This window comes from Somniosus microcephalus, chromosome 17 (genome assembly GCF_052327205.1).
Source record: "Somniosus microcephalus isolate GS21.2 chromosome 17, FLI_Smic_1.0, whole genome shotgun sequence".
Taxonomy (NCBI): Eukaryota; Metazoa; Chordata; class Chondrichthyes; order Squaliformes; family Somniosidae; genus Somniosus; species Somniosus microcephalus.
Window position 1 is genome coordinate 13,781,971 of NC_141003.1, and position 24,372 is coordinate 13,806,342.

Consider the following 24,372-nt stretch of genomic DNA (forward strand, 5'->3'; position numbering starts at 1 on the left):
AATTTCGGCTTGGGGCCGGGTTACCACGGCAACCGGGACGCTGCGCACACCGATGACGTCATCGGTGCCGGCGCAGCGCTACCGGTCTACCGCCGCGGAAGGGCCCCAGGCAATTTAGGAACCGGCGCCAATTGCAGCGCTAGGCCCTCTAGCGCCGCAAAATCGGTGCTAAGGGCAATGAATTTCTAGGCCAATAGATCTTGGCTCGGCAGATTGTGATGTAGAACTGGAATCAGTTTGGGTGGAGCTATGAAACAGCAAAGGGCGGAAAACATTGGTGGGAGTTGTGTATAGGCCACCAAACAGTAGTGGTAATGTAGGGCACAGTGTCAATCAAGAGATTAGAACTGCATGTAACAAGGGCAATACAGTAATCATGGGTGACTTTAATCTACATATTGACTGGGCAAATCAAATTACCACTAATGGTGTGGAAGACGAATTCTTGGAATGCATGTGAGATTGTGTCCTGGATCAGTATGTGGAGGAACCAACCAGGGAACAGGCTATTCTGGATCTGATACTGTGTAATGAGAAAGGGCTAATCAATAATCTTGTGGTAAAGGGGCCTTTAAGGACAAGTGACCATAATATGATTGAATTTTACATTAAGCTTGAGAGTGATGTAGTCCAATCTGAAACTAAGGTCTTCAATCTAAACAGAGGAAACTACAAGGGTATGAGGGACAAGTTGGCCATGGTAGATTGGGAGCCTACACTAAAAGGTATGAAGGTAGACATACAATGGCTAACACTCAAGGAAATAATGCATAATTTGCAACAAACATATATTCCTCTAGGGCATAAAAACCCAAAAGGAAAAGTGATCCAACCATGGCTAACAAAAGAAATTAAAGCTAGTATTAAGTCAAAGGAGGAAGCTTATAAAGTTGCCAGAAAAAGCAGTCAGCCTGAGGACTGGGATCTTTTTAGAAATCAGCAAAGGGGGACCAAGAAATTGATAAAAGGGAAGATGGAATATGAGCACAAACTAGCAAAAAATATAAAAACGGATTGTAAAAGCTTCTATAGGTATGTGAAAAGGAAAAGACTGGCGAAGGTAAATGTAGGTCCTTTACAGTCAGAGATGGGAGAATTTATAATGGGGAATGAGGAAATGGCAGAGAAATTAAATAAATACTTTGGGGTAGATTTTCCCGAACCTGTCGGGAAGAAGGCAGGACTTCCCCTTTCGGGTTTTTGACCCGCCTACTTTGACGTCCGGCCAATCCGTGCGATTTTCCCTTGATTGACCTTGTTGAGCCCGTCCAGCGGGCTCAGCCGGCCAATTAAGGGCCACCCGGCAACAGGTGACGTCACAGACTTCAATTTCATCTGTCACGAGTCCTTGACAGATGAAATATCAGTGTTTCACAGCTGTTTGAAGCTGTGAAACACTGACACTCTGAGTTCTAACATGAGTCCTTCTGCACAGACTCAGTTAGAACTCTCACCGGCACTCAAAGCTGCAGGCTGTCACTTTTGACAGATCGCAGCCATTCAGCTTTCAGTTCTGGCTGAGTGATGCGCTCCCGATGGCTACAGGAAGAAAGGTTGTTAAGGTAAGTACAGGTAAGTAAAAGTTCTTTACACACTTTAGACACACCAAACACACTTACCTTTGCACTCATGCACCCATCACTCACCTGAACACCGACGTCGCGACCCCTCCAACTCCTTCAACCCGACGGCCCGCCTGCTCTAACCTGGCGTGGTTTGGAGCCATCGGGAAACCCACACGAAACCCCTCAAAATAGGGATTAGGCTAAAAACTGTTAACAGGCAGTTAATTGGCACTAATCCCTTCCCGCCTGGTTTCGGCGGGTCCCGGTGCGGGGCGCGCCACCCTTGAAATTCACGTGGGGCGGGGTTTTGGGCGGGATGGTGTCAGGGCCCCCAAATTTGGGATTTCCCCCCCGCCGCCACACGCCTGAAACCCCACCTGACGGCTCCACGAAAATCTAGCCCTTTGTTTCTGTCTTCACGGAGGAAGACATAAAAAAACCTCCCAGAAATACGAGAAAACCAAGGTTGTGGCGAGAATGAGGAACTTAAAGAAATTATTATTAATAAAAACAGTACAGTAGAAACTAAAAGTAAGATTGGGCAGAGTCAACATGGATTTATGAAAGGGAAATCCTGTTTGACAAACCTATTGGAGTTCTTTGAGGATGTAACTATTGCAGTAGACAAAGGGGAACCGGTAGATGTGGTGTATCTGAATTTTCAGAAGGCCTTCGATAACGTTCCACACAAGAGGTTGGTGAACAAAATTAGGGCACCCGGAATTGGGGGTAATATACTAGCATGGATTGAGAATTGGTTAACAGACAGAAAACAAAGAGTAGGGATAAACGGGTCTTTTTCAGGATGGCAGGCTGTGACTAGTGGGGTACTGCAAGGGTCGGTGCTTGGGCCCCAGCTATTCACAACCTATATCAATGATTTGGATGAGGGGATTAAATGTAACATTTCCAAATTTGCTAATGATACAAAGCTAGGTAGCAGTGTCAGTTGTGAAGAGGATGTGAAGAGGCTTCAAGGGGATCTCGACAGGCTCAGTGAGTGGGCGAGAACATGGCAGATGGAATATAATGTGGATAAATGTGAAGTTATCTACTTTGGTAGAAAAAACAGAAAGGCAGAGTATTTCCTAAATGGTAAAAGATTGGGGAATGCAGATGCTCAAAGGGACCTGGGTGTCCTTGTACATGAGTCACTGAAAGTGAATGTGCAGGTGCAGCAAGCCATTAGGAAGGCAAATGGAATGCTGGCCTTCATTACAAGAGGTTTTTTTTGGTCTCCTTACCTAAGGAAGGATATACTTGCCATAGAGGGAGTGCAACGAAGGTTCACAAGATTGATTCCTGGGATGGCAGGACTGTCGTATGAGAAGAGATTGAGTAAACTAGGCCTGTATTCTCTTGAATTCAGAAGAGAGTGGATCTCATTGAAGCATACAAAATTATTACAGGGCTTGATCGGATGGATGCTGGGAGAATGTTTCCCTTGGCTGGGGAGTCTAGAACTAGGGGCCACAGCCTCAGGATAATCATAGAATCATAGAAAGTTACAACACGGAAGGAGGCCATTTCGGCCCATCATGTCCACGCCGGCCAACAAAGAGCTATCCAACCTAATCCCACTTCTCAGCTCTTGGTCCTAAATGTTAAAGGGTAGGCCATTCAGGACTGAGATGAGAAGAAATTTCTTCACACAGAGGGTGGTGAATCTTTGGAATTCTCTACCCCAGAGGGCTGTGGAGGCTCAGTCATTGGGTACATTCAAAACAGGAGTCGATAGATTTCTGACTAGTAACGGCATCAAGGGATATGGCGATAGGGCCGGTGAATGGAGTTGAGGCAGAAGATCAGCCATGATTTCACTGAATGGCGGAGCAGGCTCGAAGGGCCGTGTGGCCTACTCCTGCTCCTATTTCTTATGTTCTTATTTTCCTTCTCCCTCATATGCTTATCTAGCTTCCCCTTAAATGCATCTATACTATTCGCCTCAACTACTCCCTGTGGTAGCGAGTTTCACATTCTCGCCACTCTCTGGGTAAAGCAGTTCCTTCTGAATTCCCGATTTGATTTCTTGGTGACTATCTTACATTGATGGCCTCCAGTTTTGCTCGGTGGCTCGGTCTCAAGTTTTGTTTGATAACACTCCTGTGAAGCGCCTTGGGATGTTTTACTATGTTAAAGGTGCTATATAAATACAAGTTGTTGTAGTTTTAGGTCAACCCATTTCCAAATAATAGGTGGAAAACAGGATAACAGAATAAGAGTCCATCAGTTAAGCTTGTGTTGGTTGAGAGAACACATGAGGGTTACCAATTCCTTTCTGCATTACTATGAGGTGTTGACGGGAAAGGATTGTCTGGGTCCAAATGTGCATTGCACCTTTGCAGAGAGATCAGGAGCAAGTTGATATAGTCAGAAGAAAGCCTCACTGAATATTCGTGGATTAGGTCCTTGCAGAACAGTCCCATCTATACTCTTTGAATCTCAATCCTGTCTGTCCGCTCAGCGGTGTTTGGTTGAATCAATGCACGGGCCTGAGTCTTACCAATCTAAGAAATTGTGGAGGAGCCCATAAAGGTAACTTGCCTCAAACATTAATCAAGCCCATCTTACGCCAATGGCTACATCCCACTGTTTCCTGAGAAAATAGCACTTGATTCATGGACTTTTGTGCAGGAGGGTTCAAGTGCAAATCAAGAACAAATTTTTAAAAAGGTTTAAAGACAAATTACCTGTAGTATGTTAAAATATCCTTATCATCTTTATTTCCCTCCTTCGCCTCCTGAGCCAGTTCACGGATAGACTTGCCATGAGGTTCCTTGTCTCCATCGATCCAGTATAACCAAACCTCATCCTCATCAACATCATCTTCGAGCAAGGAAGTTTCTATACTGAAGTCCCCACGATTTGATAACAGCCTTCACAAAGGACAACATTTAAAACTTAAACACGAGTCTCACAACAATAGCACTACTGGGGTTACAATGGACAGCCATAAACTCACCGTACCTTTTTATGTACCTCTGCTAGTTTGCAAACAGAAACAAGCTATTCACAAGCCATTTGGACCCCCTTTTTTTTTTAAATAATGAAATATTTCAGAGCCGCCATTTCACACAGACTCTTTCCCCACCCAAAAAACCAGACTTTACAACAGAACAATGTGCAACCTAAAAACTGAACACCATCTCCCATTACAGTGACCCATCATTCTCGTGTGTTCCTGCAAGACCCAAAACCACTGTCAAAATAGTTCCATAGTGAAATAAAAACAGAAAATGCTGGAAATGCTCAGCAGGTCGGGCAGCATCTGTGGAGAGAGAAACAGAGTTAACGGCCCGTATTTTCCGATCCCTACGGGTGGGTACGCGCTGTGTACACACCCGTAGGGACTTTGCAAGTGCCGGTTTCAGGCATGCGAAGCGCATGCGCTGAAAACCGGCATTTCCAATCTGTCAAGAATGCACTTGACAGATTGGACGTCTGCCCTGGAGAAGGGCCTCTGCGGAGGGAGAGTTCCGCTTTCTGCACAACCTCCACCCGCAGAAAACCCTTAGAAATCTTACGCCTGGTAAAAGCAGGCGTAAGGCCCACTTTTACCAGCATAAGAGTTTAAAAAAGTTATAATTTAAAAATACTTTAAAAAAAGGTAAGTTTATTTTTAGCCCTGTAAAATGTTTGTTTAAAATATTTATTTTAATGTAATCTTAACTCATTTTAAAAACGTGATTTAAAAAAAAAATTATTTAATGTTTTGGCGTGTTTTTTCATTGATCTCCATTCATACTTTTGACGGGTCTAAACTGAGAGACCTGTCAAAAGTATGACGGGAGATTCCCTTCTCCCATTGGGTCCCCATGGCCCACGTGATCCCAGGGAGGATTGCGAACTGCCTGCGCCCCTGGGATACCTGGGCCCTGCGCATTCCGTCGTGGACAGGCCCAGGAGCGGAAATGGCCGGACCTCGGGAGCTCTCAGATAAGGGCGTAGATTTTTTTCCAGATCGGAGGCCTCCGCATGCAGGATACGGGCCAATGTTTCAGCTCAATGACCTTTCGTCAGCCTGAGTGCTTCCAGCATTTTCTATTTTTGTTTCTGATTTCCAGCATTCTCAGTATTTCCCGCTTGTCTTAGCTCCATTGTTACACCATCATTTTGCATAACTTCAATTAAAACTGATCAGGTATTAAGACAATCATGACGATTCACAGTTCTGGATTTTTTCAAACATTTGAGAACTAATGGGGATAAATTCGCTATTCACCAGTGTAAAAATGTATTGATAACCACACAGACAGATGACACACAGAGGTGTTGTACCAGCCCTCACTACATAATAACAGCCAGTTATAATATCATTTTCTATCAAATTAAACTGATGCCTCTACCTCCCGGATAGAAGTATGTAGAAAATAGAAGCCCTCAGTTTGTAAATGGGTATTAAAGATCTGATACAGTGCCAACGCAGGTGATCTTAAACTGGCCAGTTGTACAATCTGCAACCCGATAAAGGACTTTGCTGCTTACTTGGTTTGAATGAGAATATCAGCGTTGGAAGCATTTAACATAAATTTGCAGATGAGTTCCTGAGTGACCGGGATGGCAATGTTGTTGGACACGCAAAGATCTGACAAGTAATCCAAAAACCTGCAAGAGAATCAATGCCACAAACGGTTAAATATTTCAGCGTTAACCCCTTCACTGCCCCCGGGGCACATCTTGAAAATATTGAGCCAAAATCAGCTGGCGAAATAACGGCGAGTTAAAGGCGCATGGCGTTACTAGTGTGTAAAAAATCCTGCAATTTCTGGCGAGGAAGAGATACGAAGGTAGAAAACTGTTTACGTGTTTAATTTTTTTTTCTTACTTTTCCTTTCTGTCACTTTTCTTCTCTCTTAGTCCAATCTCTTTATTTCTCTTCCTGTATCTGATTTGAGTCTAATTCACCCGATTTCCTTCTCAGTCAGTGCTCTGTTTCTTCCTGTATCCTTAATTCTCATTGCTTAAGGAGATAGGCCATTGGGCCCATCGTTCACCAGGGACCCGAAGGGCCCATTGCCCTTGGTGCTGTTATGAATTCGTATTTCCAGCAACTTGCAGCGCAAAAATAACTGGAGCTGAAAGGTGAGGAAAAAAATCCAACTCCTGGTACTCAGCACGACATGCCCCCTCCAGCTAATTCTGGGCCATTCTGACAAGAGTATATTCAGCATTAATTTTATAATTGGAGTCTATGGGGTAGATTTTCCTGAAGCTGTCGGGAAGGAGGCGGGACGACAACTTTCGGGTTTTAGTCCTGCCTCCATCGACGTCCGGCCAATCTGCGCGATTTTCCCTTGATTGACCTTGTTGAGCCCGCCCAGCGGGCTCAGCAGGCCAATTAAGGGCCACCCGGCAACAGGTGACGTCACAGACTGAAATTTCATCTGTCAAGAGTTCTTGACAGATGAAATATCAGTGTTTCACAGCTGTTTGAAGCTGTCAAACACTGACAGTCTGAGTTCTAACATGAGTCCTTCTGCACAGACTCCGTTAGAACTCTCAGCAGCACTCAAAGCTGAAGGCTGTCACTTTTCACAGATCACAGCCGTTCAGCTTTAAGTGCCGGCTGAGTGATGGGCTCCCGACGGCTACAGGAAGAAAGGCTGTTAAGGTGAGTACAGGTAATTTAAACTTCTTTAGAAACTTTAACACACCAAACACACACACCTTTGCACTCATGCACCCATCACTCACCTGAACACCGACATCGCGACCCCTCCAAGTCCTTCAACCCGACGGCCCGCCTGCTCTAACCTGGTGTGGTTTGGAGACATCGGGAATCCCACACGAAACCCCTCAAAATAGGGATTAGGCTAAAAACTGCCTGGTAACTACCTGTTAACAGGCAGTTAATTGGCACGAATCCCTTCCCGCCTCGGGTCGGCGGGTCCCAGTGCGGGGTGGGTACCCGCCTCCTCTGAAAATTGCGTGGAGCGGGGTTTTGGGTGGGATAGTGTCAGGACCCCCGAATTCGGGATTTCCCCCCCCCCCACACGCCTGAAACCCCACCTCACGGCTCCAGGAAAATCGACCCCTATCACTTTGAAGACTGCAATTTTCCCATGGAGCTGCCTTTCTCTCATTCCTCGTAGAATTGTTTCTCTTTACCATTTCGTGCCGTGGGAGGCTGTGGCTCAGTGGGCAGCACTCTCTAGGTGGGAGGGGCTAGGAGTGAGCCAGGTGTGACTGGTTGCCTAATTGCAGCTGGGTGTTGGAGGGAGTTTTGTAAAAAGTTGGTGGAGGGTTTTGGGGTGTTGTTTTCAGGTTTTAGGGCCTTTTTGGCCCACAGAAAACAGCCAGATGACTGCTGAGGGGTCCGGAGTACCGGGCCCCTCAGAGGACAATATTCCCGAGAGGAATTTTATTAGCGAAAGAAACTGTGGTGGGAAGGGGAAAAAAAAAGGCCCAAAGATTTGGGCCGGGACCTCAGGAGGTTTGGTAAAGAAAACACGGTGGTGGTGCAGTGTGAAGATAAAAAGATTCGAGCCTGGGATATAATCCAGGCGGTTCATGAGGACTGTGGTGAGGGAAGCTGCTTTGCCTGCCGACCAAAACCAAATGTGGGATTTGAGGTGACGGTCAGTGGCTGTGAGGAGGTGGAAAAACTGCTGCTCAGTCTGAAAGTTGGGGAGAAATTCTTGGAGGTGACTCAGCTATATTCAGAGGAGGTTGTGGTTTCATTTTTGAACTTGCCTGTGTACATCGAGGACAAAGTGCTGAGCAAAAAGTTGGAGTCGTGGGACATTAAAATCTGTTCCGAAATAAAGAGGAGGTACTATCCGGGAACACGGGTAGCAGACGGAACCCGGTATGTAAAGGTGCGGTTCCCAGAGGGGGTGAGGTCTTTGCCGTACAGTATGAAGTTCGAGACACTGGAAGGAGAGCAGTACTTTCGTGTGCTGCACGATAACCAAGTAAAGGTGTGTTACTATTGTCTGGGACATGACCATCTCGTAAGAAACTGTCCTGATTTGTACTGTTACAATTGCGGTGAGTCGGGACATATCGCGCGGAGCTGCAAGGCGGAGAGCTGTGGGGTGTGTCACAAAGGCCCCACCCGCTGTGAGTGTGTGGCAGAAGGGAGCGAAATGAGTGATGAGGAGATGGGAGAAGGAGCAGGAGAGGAGTGTGGAACGGCCGGCGGTGCGGTGCAGTCGGAGGACACAGCCGGTAAAATGAAGGAAAAAGGAGCACAGGAAGAGGCAGAGGATGGCGGAGCGGAGATCGAGATGGAGATGGCGGAAAACACAGCGAGTGCTAGGGAGAGGAACAAAGACAGCAGCGGGCAGCAAGGGTCGAGTGCAGACTTGAGCCTTAGTGCAGTTCGGCTCCCCCTGGGGAGTCTGGTGTCTGTGGGGGGAGAGGAGGCAGGAGCGGGGTGTGTGGTGGAAGTGAGTGCTCCGGGGAAAGGCGGGGAGTCGGATATTTTGGTGAGCGGGAGGGGGCAGGGTGGGGAGAGGGTGCAAGAGGCAGGAGCCTTAAAGGGACAGCAGAATGGGATCGGCGAGATAGAGACGTCAGAAGGGAACAATTTAGGTGCGCCATTGTCCCATGGAGTGAGGGAACAAGGTGCAAGGGTGAGAGGTGGAGACGTGGTCGAAGGGGGCGGCACAGTGGGAGAAACTGCGATAGCAGGAAGACTCTCTATGGGAGATGAAGTATCTGACGGGGAGCAGGATTATGTATCTGACGGGGAGCAGGCACAGGGGGTTGCAGAAGAGCTTGAGTGTGAGGAATTAGAGGGGGACAGAGACATGGAAGTCGGGGATGGGGTGGTATCATGTGGAAAGGGAAAGGTTAGTGAGGGGCAGAAGGAGGGAGAAAGGGCAGCTCCTGGGTCCAAACTTAAGGCAAGGAAGAGGCTGAAACAGCAGGGAGGGGTCAAACAGGAGGGGAAAAAGAGCCGGAGGCTGCAGGAAAAAGCAACAGCTGGCCGAAAAGTTGAGAAGGAACATGAGAGGAGGGAAGAGTCAGAGATTAAATGATGGAGAGATTATTGGGCATACTTCCCTTTTTTGGAGCCATGATTACATTGGTCTCGATTAATGTGAACGGACTGAGGGGTGAGAAGAAATTGCAGCAGTTGTTGCAGGGTTTTAAAGGCACGGACTTGTTGTGTCTGCAAGAAACCTTTTGGGATGAGGATATTCAAGAAAGAGTTCAGAAGGTTTGGAAGGGAGAGGTGTTTGCAAGTTGTGCAAACAATAACCGTAGAGGGGTGGCTGTTTTGGTGAGTCCGTCCATAGAAGAGAACGTTGCCTTGGTGGACAAGGACACTGAGGGGAGATTTTTACGGCTAAGGGTAAAATTGGAGGGATTTAATTGTGATCTCTTTAATATCTATGCACCGAATGACCATTGCAAGCGTCGCGAGTTTTTTCGGGGGTTATTCACCGGAGCGGCAGAGGTGGAAAATCCTTGTATAGTGGGGGATTTTACTGTATTTTTATCTTGGATGAACATTTCAGCCCAGATGACCTTTAAAGATGATAACTCCAGAGGGATGATTGTAAAAATGATGGCAAATTTAAATTTGAGAGACTTATGGAGGGACCGGAACCCCATAAAAAGGGAGTTCTCCAGAGCAGGTTGGGTGGGTGATGTTTTAAAACAGAGTCGAATAGATTTTGTGTTAATGCGGGAAGGGTTAAGTTCGGAGGTGATGGAGATTTATTATAAAAAAGTATTTTTTAGTGATCACTCGGCTTTGGTTCTTAGAATTAGGAACAGCAGAGCTAAGATCGGTTCAGGGGTGTGGATTTTAAACAATCAATACCTGAAGGGAAGTGCTTATAAAGAAGGGATTATAAATATAATAAAGAATGCTCGGGAGGAACTTTTGTTCTTGAAAGAAAGAAGAGTTTGGTGGGACAATTTCAAATATGAGGTCAAAGTTTTTTTGGTACGTTATGGGAAAAAGAGGGCGGCAGCTAACCGGCATCGAGAAGAGAATATAAACAAAAGGTTTACGGATGTCTGTAAAGCAGTTGACGGAGGGGATAAGGGAGCTGAGATTAAGTTCCGGGTGCTAAAGGAAGAGTGGGAATTATTGCAAGCTGAAAAATGCAAGGGGGCCATTCTCTGTGCAAAGGCTAGAGATGCATTGGAGGGCGAAAGATGCACTAGATATTTTCTAGAGCAAGAGAAGCTGCGACAGAGATTATCGTTAATTGAGGAGTTGAAGGTTGGGGAGAAGATCATTCATGAAAGTGAGGAGATTTTGGAGGCGGCTAGCAGCTTTTATCAAGAGCTATATACAAAAGAAGACACTTCCAATTTGGAGATGGAGAAGGTTACTGCTTTTATTGAAAAGGGTTTAAAGGAGGATGAGAGAAGCATGTGTGATAAAAAAGTAGGATTAGCGGAAATAAAAATAGCAATAAGTGGAATGAAGGGGGGGAAAAGCCCAGGGTCCGATGGACTAAGTGCAGAATTTTATAAGGAATTTTTCGAGATTTTAAGTCCATTGCTCTTAGAAGTTTTTAAGGAAATTAAAATTGAGGGAAGCCTGGCCCCATCTATGAGGAGAGGTATCATAAGCTTAGCTTATAAAAATAATAAAGGGGATAGACGGGATCTGAAGAATTGGAGGCCCATCACACTATTAAATGTGGATTATAAGATCTTGGTGAGGGTTATGGCAAATCGTTTGAAGGGGGTGTTACCGGAGATAGTTTGGCCCTCTCAGTCCTATGGAGTCATTGGCCGGGACAGCGCAGACTCTGTGGTCTCAATCCGAGATGCGATAGAGCTCATGGAAGAGAGTTGGAGGGAGGGTTATGTATTACAGATAGATCAAGAGAAAGCCTTTGATAGGGTCTCGCATGAGTTTTTATTGAAGGTTTTGAAAGCATTTGGTTTCAAGGAAAATTTCATTCAATGGATAAGGATTTTTTATTCAAACATATTTAGCTGTGTTAAATGTAATGGTTTTTTATTTAAGTATTTTCCGATACAGAGATCAGTGAGACAGGGTTGTCCCCTGTCCCCACTGCTGTACACATTGGTAGCAGAACCATTAGGTTACATGATGCGAAAGAAACAAGGTGTAGTTGGGATTGTGGTCCCCAGTTCTGGGCTGGTGTCGGTGATACACCAATATGCAGATGACACAACCTTAACATTGAGAAATGGGGAGTCAGTGAGGAAAGCTATGGAGGTAGTGGAGGAATATTGTAGAGCTTCAGGTGCCAGAGTGAATTATAGTAAGTCCCAATGCCTGGTTGCAGGGAGGGGTAGGGGGGAATGGTTGGGGGAATGTCCCTTTAAGGTGGTGGAGGTTTTGGAAGTTCTGGGGGTGCAAGAAAGACGGGGAAGAAGTGGATCGATTAAATTGGGAACCGAAGGTTATGAAAATTAAAAAGATTTTGGGAAGATGGGAAAGAAGGTGGTTGAAAGTGCAAGGAAGAGCGACAGTGGTGTCTGCTCTCCTGCTATCTAAGCTATGGTACTTATTGACGGTGGAGGATATTCCTGAGTGGGCAGAAAAGTCCATCCGAGAGGCTTGTGTGAGGTTTTCATGGGAAGGGAAACCAGCCTTGGTGGCTTACAATACCATAATTGGACGGAGAAATCAGGGAGGACTCAATTTCCCAGATATTGATTTGAAGAAAAAATCCTTTAGAATCAAATGGGTGAAGAGATTTCTTCAGAAGCCAAATACAAGTTTTTGGAAGAGTTGTTTTGAGCATTTTTAAAAACGAAGTGGGATAGGAGGGCAGGGGATATTGTATATGGAATACAATAAAATGTTTTTGAAATCGATTAAACTTCTCCCTAGGTTTCATAAGGGGGTTGGAGAGACTTGGGCCCCGATTTTCTGGCCGCCGTTGGGCGGCTTTTCATGCGGCCGGGGGCCGAAAATCGGCGAAAAAGCGGGTCGGGACCCCCCCCCCGCCTGATTCCCCGCTCCATCTGACTTTCTGACCGCTGTTTCCCCGCACCCCGCTTCAGTCCCGGCCGCCGCTGGCGGGACTGCTCGTCGGAGCACTAATCACCAATGATCTCCTTGTTAAGGAAGATTTTCCGGGGCCGTTGTGACTTTGGGGCTTTCCCCACCTGAAACCCGCCTGCGGGGAACCCCGCCGATGAGAGCTGGCGTGAAAACAGCTGGTTTGCTTGCTTGCAGCAGCAGGTCGCTGAGGGCTGAAGAGATTTAAAGAGGCAGCATTTGCAGGCTGCAGGACCTTGTTGATCAAGGCTTGGGGGAACTTTTTGAAGCCTTACGAGCAGCTGTAGAAAGTTGGAGCCTCACACACTTCTCCAGTGTGAGCTCCTGGGAAGCCCCTCTCACTACCCTAACTTAGCACCTCCTCAATGGAGGCATCTGCCAGAAGGAATGGAGGGCTTTGTTACCTTCCCTTCCTGGCATTAGAGGATCTCCAACAGCAGAGGCGGCAGCAGCAGAACCAGGAACAGCAGGATGAGCACCAGGAGCACCAGGCTGCTGCTCACTCACCTGAAGCTGCACAGGCCAGAAGGGGCCAGCGCTTGGAAGTGGCTTGAGAGCACCCTGCTGCGCTTTAGGGGGCCAGTGGGACCCGTTTCTGCACTGGCAGTCCTACTCAGAAGGACTTCCATGAAGATCTGGTTTCTCTGTTCAACAGATGGCCAACGCTCCTCAAGAGATGTCATTCTCTTATGAGCACTCACCATGTTTTCCGTACCCTGGCGAGTTATCTCCTGCATGGAGGTTGCCAACCTTTCCATGGTGATGCGTTCATGCGCCAATGACTCCACAAAGGCTCTGCTCATGGTCGCTATGGACTCCTCCATTCGCTCCACACTCGCAGCGACCCTGAAGACAAAACCTGCCAGAGACTCCTGCATCTGCACATGGAGATCCATCACCTCTTCTCTTGCGGATGGACCCAGAGGCAGAGGGTCGACATGCAGCGCAGCAGAGCTGAGCTGGCAGAGCCCTGCGCCCTCCGACGAGGACTCTCCACTGCTGTCCCTGTCTCCAGAATCTGCTGAGGCTCACTTGTGAGCTGTGAAACACCAGGTGACAACACTACTCTATGTTCCGAAGGTCCCCCCGAGGTCTGAGTGTCTGTGCTGGTGCTGGGTGTGCTTACTTCTGCTGACACTGTGCCCTCAGAGGTTGGAGCTTCCTCTGAGGAGTCTGGCTGCACAGCCTCTTCCTCCTCCACAGTGAGGATGAAGGCTCTGGATGGTACTGTGGGGGAGTAAAGGAAGGAGATAGAGATGTAATGCCAAGGCTCTTCTGGTGACTCCTAGTGAGTTGGCATCTGCTGACACCTGCATCCATGCAGCATTGGTCTCAGTGGGAGGCCTTGTCCTCCCTGACCTAGGGAAGAGGACCTCCCTGTGGGCCCTAACCACATCCAATAATGCCTGCAGTGAAGCCTCGTCGAATTTGGAGGCAGCTCGGGGTCTGGCACTGGCCACAGCTGGTGCAGGCTCCTCTGCCATTGTGCAAGAGTGGCTGAGAAGCCTGCAGAGGTGGAGAAGCTTGCTGGACACTTTGAAAGCACCACGAATGTTGACATCATACTGTGGGGATTTCTGACTCGAATTGGACAATTAGCAAGGCTTCCCACATGCTGGGAATTAATTGGCCAATTGAGGGAAAATTGCGTGGAGCTGGCTGACACTTTTTTGTGTGCGTCAGAAACCCCACATTTGGGGAAACCCGACCATTTCCCACACAAGCCGAAAATCGGGGCCTTGGGCTCAATTTTTAAAAAGTGTGCAGTTTATGCCCAAGGGGGCTGAGGAACTTTTAGAACAGCCCTTATTTTTGAATAGGTGGGTCAACATCGAAGGAGAGGTTTTATTTAATCAAGCTTTTATAAAAGCTGGGATTATATCTGTGAAAGATGTATTATACGAGGTGATTCCAGGTTGGTTGCCGGAAGCGATAGTGAGGGACATGGTGTGGGAGGAGGATCAGGAGGTAGAAGGAAAAACAATAGGAATCATGTATGAGAAGATTGTGAGGGCAATGCCACAGGAATGGATGGAAGAAATAAATGCGGAAATCTCCAAAGGAAGTAAAATGCATCCTGCTTTTCCAAGCTTTGTACTGGAGAAAGGGGGAGAGTTAGTCCAATTTGACAACTGTAATACTCGAGATTTCTATGAGGTATTCAGAGAATGGAGATTCAAGACACCTGCTGGTCAGGAGTTTTGGCAGAGTATATACCCACAGCTGGACTTCAACAGGATTTGGAAGGGAGTGTGGGCAAATTTTAAATGCCCAGAATGGATTGAACTGGATTTCAAATTGGCTCATAACCGGATTTTTACCATGACGTTCTTGTGCAAGATTGGACGAGTGGAGGCGGCAACTTGCCCAATGTGTGGGACACAGGATAAGACTCTGTCCCATTTACTGGTGTTATGTCCGCAGTTAAATGACTTTAAGTACTATGTTCGACAGTTGTGTGAAGCTTTTTTGCTGGGTGGGGACCGAAGAGCGAGAATGGGAATCCCGTGGGACTCAATTTTGAGATGGGGATTGCAGGAGAGTCTGCCAGAGTCTAGCGGAGCGGCAATTAATTTAATGTTCAGTTTGGCTAGATTCGTGATTGTGCAAAGAAGGAATGCTCTGTTTTTTAAGGGGAGGAGAATCAATCTAAAAGAGTATTTTAAATATAAGCTAAAAGATCATTATAAGGCTCTGTGGATGTTTTATTCAGAAAGGAATTTAAGGACAGTATTTTACAACCAATTTTTAAAGTACAATCAATTAATATATGTTGCAGGTGACAAATTAAACTTCAGGTTTTGATGTTAAAATGTGGTGGCGGAATGGCTGTGCAGGGCGGTGGAATTGATTTGTCTCATACAATGTAATGATCACGATGTTGTAAATGTTCTTAATGTTCAATAAAGTATAATAATAAAAAAAAATTAAAAAGTGGGCAGCACCCTCGCCTCTGAGTCAGAAGGTTGTGGGTTCAAGTCCCACTCCAGGGACTTGAGCACAAAAATCTAGGCTGACACTCCAGTGCAGTGCTGAGGGAGTGCTGCACTGTCAGAGGTGCCATCTTTCAGATGAGACATTAAACCGAGGCCCCATCTGCTCTCACAGGTGGACGTAAAATATCCCCTGGCACTATTTCGAAGACGTCACTAAAACAGATTATCTGGTCATTATCACATTGCTGTTTGTGGGAGCTTGCTGTGCGCAAATTGGCTGCCGCGTTTCCCCCATTACAACAGTGAGTACACTTCAAAAGTACTTCATTGGCTGTAAAGCGCTTTAAGATGTCCGGTGGTCGTGAAAGGCGCTATAGAAATGCAAGTCATTCTTTTTTAGATGTCCACCATCTTCTCTGGATGGGATATAGGCCGTAGGCTAGCCCAAGTCACAAATGTCTCAATGACTAGCTTCAAAGTGATTCCAGAATCAGGTAGGGGTGCTCACCCAGGAGAAATCAAACCCCGTCTCTCTCCTCCTCCTCCTCTCCCTTCAATCCCCCCCTTCTCCAAAAGAAAGGAAGATCTTGCTTCTCCATGAGGCTCCATCCCATGATCTGACAGAGCTCCTCACTTGAAGCAAGCAAATTTGACCTCAACTATTGATCTTCTGAATGCTCGTCAGGCTCACAGCTGTTATTAGCCCAGTGCGGATTTAAATATAGGTTTTATAAACGTATTTCTCGATCCTAATGCAGACTAACAGATAAATACTATGATACTATAAATACTATGACTTGCAATTGTCTGTTTAGGTTACAGTGTATTCAAGGAGGAGATAGTGAGGGTTCAGTGTAAATATGTTCCCACAAAGAAAAAGGATGGACTCCCAAATCTAGAGCCCCCTGGATGTCAAGGGGCATACAGGGTAGGATAAGGCAAAAAGGGAAGCTTGTGACAGATACTGAGAGCTAAATACTGCAGAAAACCTGGAGTATAGAAAGTGCAGGGGTGAAATTAAAAAGCAAATTAAGAAAGCAAAGAGAGGGCATGAAAAAATAATTGGCAAGTAAAATCAAGGAGAACCCAAAGATGTTTTATAAATACATAAAGAGCAAGAGGATAACTGAAGAAGGAGCAGAGCCTATTAGAGACCAAAAAGGAAGCTTGTGTGTGGAGGCGGAAGACATGGGTTTGGTTCTTAATGAATACTTTGCGTCTGTCTTCACAGAAGAGAGGGAGGATGCAGACATTGTAGTTAAGGAGGAGGAGTGTGAAATATTAGATGAGATAAACAGAGAGAGGAAGTATTAAGGGGTTTAGCATCTTTGAAAGTAGATAAATCGCCAGGCCCAGATGAAATGTATCCCAGGTTGTTAAGAGAAGCAAGGGAGGAAATAGCAGAGGCTCTGACCATCATTTTCCAATCCTCTCTGGCTACAGGCATGGTGCCGGAGGACTGGAGGACTGCTAACATGGTACTGTTGTTTAAAAAAGGAGAAAGGGATAGACCAAGTAATTAATATAGAAACATAGATGAGCAGGAGTCGGCCATTCGGCCCCTCGAGCCTGCTCCGCCATTCAATGAGATCATGGCTGATCATCCAAATTCAGTATCCTGTCCCTGCCTTCTCCCAATACCCCTTGATCCCTTTAGCCTTAAGAAATATATCTAACTCCTTCTTGAATATATTTAATGAATTGGCCTCCACTGCCTTCTGTGGTAGAGAATTACAGGCCAGTCAGCCTAACCTCGGTGGTGGGCAAATTGTTGGAAAAATTCTGAGGGACCGTATTAATCATCATTTAGAAAGGCACGGATTAATCAAGAACAGTCAGCATGGATTTGTTAAGGGAAGGTCGTGTCTGACTAACTTGATTGAATTTTTTGAGGCGGTAACAAGGAGGGTTGATGAGCGTAGTGCTTTTGATATAGTCTACATGGATTTTAGCAAGGCTTTTGACAAGGTCCCGCATGGTCAGAAAAGTAATAGTCCATGGGATCCAAGGGAAAGTGGCAAGTTGGATCCAAAATTGGTTCAGTGGCAGGAAGCAAAGGGTAATGGTCGAAGGATGTTTTTGTGATTGAAAGCTGTGGGATTCTGCAGGGCTCAGTACTAGGTCTCTTGCCTTTTGTGGTATACATCAATGATTTAGACTTCAATGTAGGGGGCATGATTAAGAAGTTTGCAGATGATACAGAAATTGGCCGTGTGGTTGATAGTGAGGAAGAAAGCTGTAGACTGCAGGAAGATATCAATGGACTGGTCAGCTGGGCAGAAAAGTGGCAAATGGAATTCAAGACAGAGAAATATGAGGTAATGCATTTGGGGAGGGGAATACACAATAAATGGTAGGATACGCAGAAGTGTAGAGGAACATAGAAACCTTTCCAAAGTTTGGCAGGCAAAATTGTAATCGAGCAATGGGCTGCCTTTAAAGAGGAGGTGGTTCGGGTACAGTCAAGGTACATTCACATGAAGGAGAAAGGTAGGGAAACCAAAGCCAGAGCTCCCTGGATGACGAAAGAGATAGAGAGTAAGATGAAGCAGAAAAAAGGGGCGTATGACAGATGCCAGGTTGAGAATACAAGTGAGGACCAGGCTGAATATAGAAAGTTCAGAGGGGAAGTGAAAAAGGAAATAAGAGGGGCAAAGAGAGGGTATGAGAATAGATTGGTAGCTAACATAAAAGGGAATCCAAAAGTCTCCTATAGACATAGAAATAGTAAACAGGTAGTAAGAGGAGGGGTGGGGCCGATTAGGGACCAAAATGGAGAGCAAATCATGGAGGCAGAGGGTATGGCTGAGGTACTAAGTGAGCACTTTGCATCTGTCTTTACCAAGGAAGAAGATGCTGCCAAAGTCATAGTGAAAGAGGAGGTAGTGGCGATACTGGATGGGATAAAAATTGATAAGGAGGAGGTACTAGAAAGGCTGGCTGTACTTAAAGTAGATAAATTACCAGGTGCAGATGGGATGCATCCTAGGATGCTGAGGGAATTGAGGGCGGAAATCGTGGAGATACTGGCCATAATATTCCAACCCTCCTTAGATACAGGGGCTGGTGCCAGAGGACTGGAGAATTGCAAATGTTACACAGTTGTTCAAAAAAGGGTGTAAAGATAAACCCAGCAACTACAGGCCAGTCAATTTACCCTCAGTAGTGGGGAAGCTTGTAGAAACGATAATCTGGGACAAAATTAACAGGCACTTGGACAAGTAGGGATTAATTAAGGAAAGCCAGCACGGATTTGTTAAAGGCAAATTGTGTTTAACTAACTTGATTGAGTTTTTTGATGAGGTAACAGAGAGGGTTGATGAGTGCAGTGAGGTTGATGTGGTGTACATGGAGTTCCAAAAGGCATTTGGTAAAGTGCCACATAATAGGCTTGCCAGCAAAGTTGAAGCCCATGGAATAAAAGGGACAGTGGCAGCATGGATACGAAATTGGCTAAGTGATAGGAAACAGCGAGTAGTGGTGAACGGTTGTTTATCAGACTGGAGGAAAGTACATAGTGGTGTTCCCCAGGGTCGGTACGAGTATCACTGCTTTTCTTGATATATATTAAACTTAGACTTGGGTGTACAGGGCACAATTTCAAAATTTGCAGATGACTCAAAACTTGGAAGTATAGTGAACAGTGAGGAGGATAGTGAAAGACTTCAAGAGGACATAGACAGGCTGGTGAAATGGGTCTATATTCCCTAGAGTTCAGAAGAATGAGAGGTGATCTCATTGAAACATACAAAATTCTTACAGGGCTTGACAGGGTAGATGCAGGGAGGATGTTTCCCCTGGCTGGGGAGTCTAGAGCCAGGGGTCACAGTCTCAGAATAAGGGGTCAGCCATTTAGGACTGAGATGAGGAGGAATTTCTTCACTCGGAGGGTGGTGAATCTTTGGAATTCTCTTCCCCAGAGGGCTGTGGAGGCTCAGTCGTTGAGTATATTAAAGACAGAGATCGATAGATTTTTGAATATTAAGGGAGTCAAGGGATATGGGGATAGTGCAGGAAAGTGGAGATGAGGTAGAAGATGAGCCATGATCTTACTGAATGGCGGAGCAGGCTTGAGGGGCCAAATGGCCTACTCCTGCTCCTATTTCTTATGTTCTTATGTAGATTAAATTTAACGCAGAAAAGTGCGACGTGATACATTTCGGTAGGAAGAACGAGGAGAGGCAATATAAACTAAAGGATACAATTCTAAAGCGGGTGCATGAACAGAGAGACCTGGGGGTATATGCGCACAAATTGTTGAAGGCGGCAGGGCAGGTTGAGAAAGTGGTTAAAAAAGCATACGGGATCCTGGGCTTCATAAATAGAGGCATAGAGTACAAAAGCAAGGAAGTTATGATGAACCTTTATAAAACACTGGTTCGGCCTCAACTGGAGTACTGTGTCCTTTCTGCAGGATGGATGTGAAGGCCTTAGAGAGGGCGCAGAAAAGATTTACGAGAATGATTCCAGGGATGGGGGACTTCAGTTACGTGGATAGGCTGGAGAAGCTGGGGTTGTTCTCCTTAGAGCAGAGAAGGTTGCGAGGAGATTTGATGGAGGTGCTCAAAATCATGAGGGGTCTTGACAGAGTAGATAGAGAGAAACTGTTCCCATTGGCGGTAGGGTCGAGAACCAGTGGACGCAGATTTAAGGTGATTGGCAAAAGAACCAAAGGTGACATGAGGAAAAACGTTTTTACGCAGCGAGTGGTTAGGATCTGGAATGCACTGCCTGAGAGGGTGGTGGAGGCAGATTCAGTCGTGGCTTTCAAAAGGGAATTGGATAAGTACCTGAAGGAAAAAAAATTGCAGGGATACAAGGAAAGGGTGGGGGAGTGGGACTAGCTGAAGTACTCTTGCAGAGGGCCGGCACGGGCTCGACGGGCCGAATAGCCTCCTTCTGTGCCGTAACCATTCTATGATTCTATGACCTTGGAGTGTATGTCCACAGATCCCTGAAGGTAACAGGACAGGTAGATAAGGTGGTTAAGAAGGCATACGATATATTTTCCTTTATTAGCCGAGGCATAGAATATAAGAGCAGGGAGGTTATGCTTGAACTGTACAAAACACTAGTTAGGCCGCAGCTCGAGGACTGTGTACCGTTCTGGTCACCACAGTACAGGAAGGATGTGATCGCACTAGAGAGGGTACAGAGGAGGTTAACGAGGATGTTGCCAGGGCAGGAGAATTTTAGCTATAAGGAACGATTGGATAGGCTGGGGTTGTTTTCTTTGGAACAGAGGAGGCTGAGGGGAGATTTGATTGAGGTGTATAAAATGATGAGGGGCCCAGATAGCGTGAATAGGAAGGACCTATTTCCCTTAGCAGGGACATCAATAACCAGGGGGCACAGATTTAAAGTAATTGGTAGTAATATTAGAGGGGAGTTGAGGGGAATTTTTTCACCCAGAGGGTGGTGGGGGTCTGGAACGCACTGCCTGAAAGGGTGGTCGAGGCAGAAACACTCATCACATTTAAAAAGTACTTGGATATGCACTTGAAGTGCCGTAACCTACAGGGCTACGGACCAAGAGCTGGAAAGTGGGATTAGGCTGGAGAGCTCTTTTTAGGCCAGCTCAGACACAATGGGCCGAATGGCCTCCTTCTGTGCCGTAAACCTCTATGATTTTATATATATTAAAAGTAACGGCACACTGATCTAAGTGAGAGTTTTCCCAAACAAACAGGACTGAAGAACAACATTGGAAAAGGGACAAGATTAAACAAGTGCACACTGTCCCACCTGGGCTCTCTGTTCCTCCGCAGCAAGTTGACAAAGGTTTCGATTTCCTTCGCTGTGATGTGTTTCTCCAGCAGTTTCCTATTGTTGTGTAACAAGGCTGTTATTGTGTCTTCTGCCAGCACATCATATCCGATTTGGGACTGCATAATGCCAAACATCTTAGCAATGTACTCCTGAAAGAAAAAAAATATGTAAAATGACGTGGGAAAGGGCGGGGGAGAGCTTCTTTCGGAGAGCTGGCACAGGTACGATGGGCTGAATGGCCTCCTTCCGCGCTGTAAACAATTCGATGAAATAAATCTGTATCCATTCTGAAATACTGACCTAGAATCTTGTGTAAGTAAACTCTCCCCCTCCCCCAAGGTAAATTAAAAGAATCTGTTTTAAACAGTTTTTTTTTTATTCGTTCCTGGGATGTGGACGTCGCTGGCAAGGCCAGCATTTATTGCCCATCCCTAATTGCCCTCGAGAAGGTGGTGGTGAGCCACCATTTCAGAGGGCAGTTAAGAGTCAACCACGTTGCTGTGGGTCTGGAGTCGCATATAGGCCAGACCGGGTAAGGACGGCAGATTTCCTTCCCTAAAGGACATTAGTGAACCAGATGAGTTTTTATCACAATCCAGTACTTTCAGGGTTATCATTACTGATACTAGCTCTTTTTTTAAATTCCAGATTTATTTAATTATCTGAATTTAAATTCCCCAACTGCCGTGGTGGGATTTGAACTCATGTCTCTGGATTATTAGTCCAGTAACATAACCACTATGTTACCATTCCCTTTAGTCTGACAAAGGGTCATTGAGCTGAAACGTTAACTCTGTTTCTCTCTCCACAGATGCTGCCTGACCTGCTGAGTATTTCCAGCATTTTCTGTTTTTATTGTTGAAAATATAGACTGGACCATTCCTACCGCTGTTAGCGATGGACCGTACCAACCTGATTTTTCCTATAGTCCTGCTGCGAGTGTCTAAGGACCCGGTAACAGAGCCGCAGTATGTATCGATAGGGAGCATATCTCTGATCTCCTAAGTCTTCCAGTCTTAACATTGGCCCGTCTCCTTTGTCCATGAAAGGGGCCTTCAAAATTCCAAAGATCTGTCGTGAAAGTTGACAAAAAAAGACACATCAGCCCATGATAAAAAGATACCGGCAGGGACCTTAATCCCTTGTGCAGAATAGTTCTTTCTTCTAGCCTTCGAAACTGAAAGCCTAACTTCAGATACTCCACAACTTAATTTTAATCCATTTCTGCTTCCCTTCGTGTTAAATTTCACAATCCCATGGTGATAAGAATATAGGAGCAGGAGGAAGTCATTCAGTCCCACAGGTCTGTTCCGCCATTCAATTAGATCATGGCTGATCTGCATCTTAACTCTATCGACCTGCTTTTTCTCCATATCCCTGGATACCCTTACCTAACAAAAATCTATCGGTCTCAGTCTTGAACATTTTAACTGACCCAGCATCCACAGCCTTTTTGGGGGAGAGAGTTCCAGATTCCCAGCACCCTTTGTGTGAAGAAGTGTTTCCTGACTCACCCCTGAACGGCCGGGCTCTAATTTTAAGGTTGTTCTGGACTCCCCCCACCAGAGGAAATAGTTTCTCTGCATCCACCCAATCGAATCCCTTCATCACTTTAAACACCTCGATCAGAGCACCCCTTAACCGTCTAAACTCGAGGGAATACAAGCCAAGTTTATGCAACCTGTCCTCATAATTTAACCCTTTAAGCCCCAGTATCATTCTGGTGAGACCCTTCAGTTTGTTAAGATTTTCACCCTATAGGCCAAAGGCTGTGGGTTCGAGCCTACAAACTAGGCCGACGCGTTTGCAGGGAACTGAGTGGTGCTGCCTGTTCACTGCACCTGCAGTGGCTGGATCGATAACCCAGTAATCACACCATTACATGGCGTGCACTGAATAAAGTACACTCCCCGAATGTGGTGCCATACTCATTGTGGGTTAGCAAGATGTTATACCTTGCATGAAGCAGACTGTCTCTTTAGATTATATCTGTGTAACTATTCATGTGAGAAAGATAAAATTGGAGCTTTCTGAAAAGCAGTGAAGTGGTCTTACCTGCTTCAAGATATTTTGCTCTCTCATTAACTTCTGTCTCTCCCTGTTTGGTTTTGTGATAACCACATCCAAGACTTCTTGGCCATTGCTGGGGACATCAGCAACAAAGAAAACCAAGTCCTCCAACAGTTTCGTCCCAAACCTGTCAATAAATGAACTGATTACTTCTCAATTTCAAGTTACCTTGTTTACTTCCATTTTTTGGTCACTTGTTAACAAAAGGTTTCCCGCAGATCACAGATCAGTCCCTGTGACGGTGCTTGATCAGTCAGTAAGAGGCACAAGTTATAGCCTGAGGAGGCAGCCATCTCATGGCCAGGCATTTTGTTGCCGTTTGTGGGAGTTTGCTGTGTGCAAAATGGCTGCACTGTTTACCTACATAATAACACTCACTGCACTTCAATGTAATTCATTGTAAGTGAAGTGCTTTGAGATATTTGTGAGAGATGTGCTCAGGTACTATATAAATGCACGTGTTTCTTTAGTTCGCAGTTATTGTTGCTTATATTTATGAATTACGTAGCCTGTTTTCTATTATGTTTCATACAAATCAGTTTAATTGGACAGATATTAGGCTAAAAATATCTACCGTAACACGGCAAATTTTGAATCAAAGAAAAAACTGCATTAAAAGTGGGGAGTGAAGTCACCAATCTGATAACTAAATAAATGTCTGTGTGTTGCTGTGTAGGTCAAACTTGTTGTCTACCGTCTAGGGCATGACTCGAGAGATCCCATCAACCATCTTCTTCCTCATTGGTTAATTATTCAACTTTGCATTTTTCTCTCTTTCTAATTGGTTATGTTGGTGCTTTTATTAACCAACAAAATTACGTGAAGTATTTCTCCCCCATCACAATGCACCCAAAAAAGATTCCATCCAATCAGAATGCACAAAAAAATTCCACCCAATCACAATGCACCAAAGCAAAATTCCATCCAATCACATAGCAGCAAAAAAAAAATTGCCCAAGATACAGCCAATCTGGAGAGCAGATCTGCTCACAGGAGTAAAATGGCATAGAGATTAGCTGGAAAAACCTGCCATTCTATTTGCAGCAGCCTGATATAGAAAGGCCTGGGTCACCACTACCCT

The 24,372-nt window shown here is 45.7% G+C and overlaps 1 protein-coding gene across 1 annotated transcript in view; it reads right to left on the bottom strand.

Moving 5' to 3' along the window:
- Positions 1-24,372, bottom strand: part of itpr2 (inositol 1,4,5-trisphosphate receptor, type 2) — a 290,627-nt gene that overhangs the window by 143,149 nt on the left and 123,106 nt on the right. The window contains exons 14-18 of the mRNA XM_086009952.1: positions 23,277-23,418; positions 22,134-22,292; positions 21,198-21,370; positions 6,051-6,170; positions 4,256-4,441 (exon numbers count right to left, since the gene is read on the bottom strand). Of these exons, the coding sequence (XP_085866078.1) occupies positions 4,256-4,441; positions 6,051-6,170; positions 21,198-21,370; positions 22,134-22,292; positions 23,277-23,418 (780 nt within the window). The remainder of the gene's footprint in view (positions 1-4,255; positions 4,442-6,050; positions 6,171-21,197; positions 21,371-22,133; positions 22,293-23,276; positions 23,419-24,372) is intronic.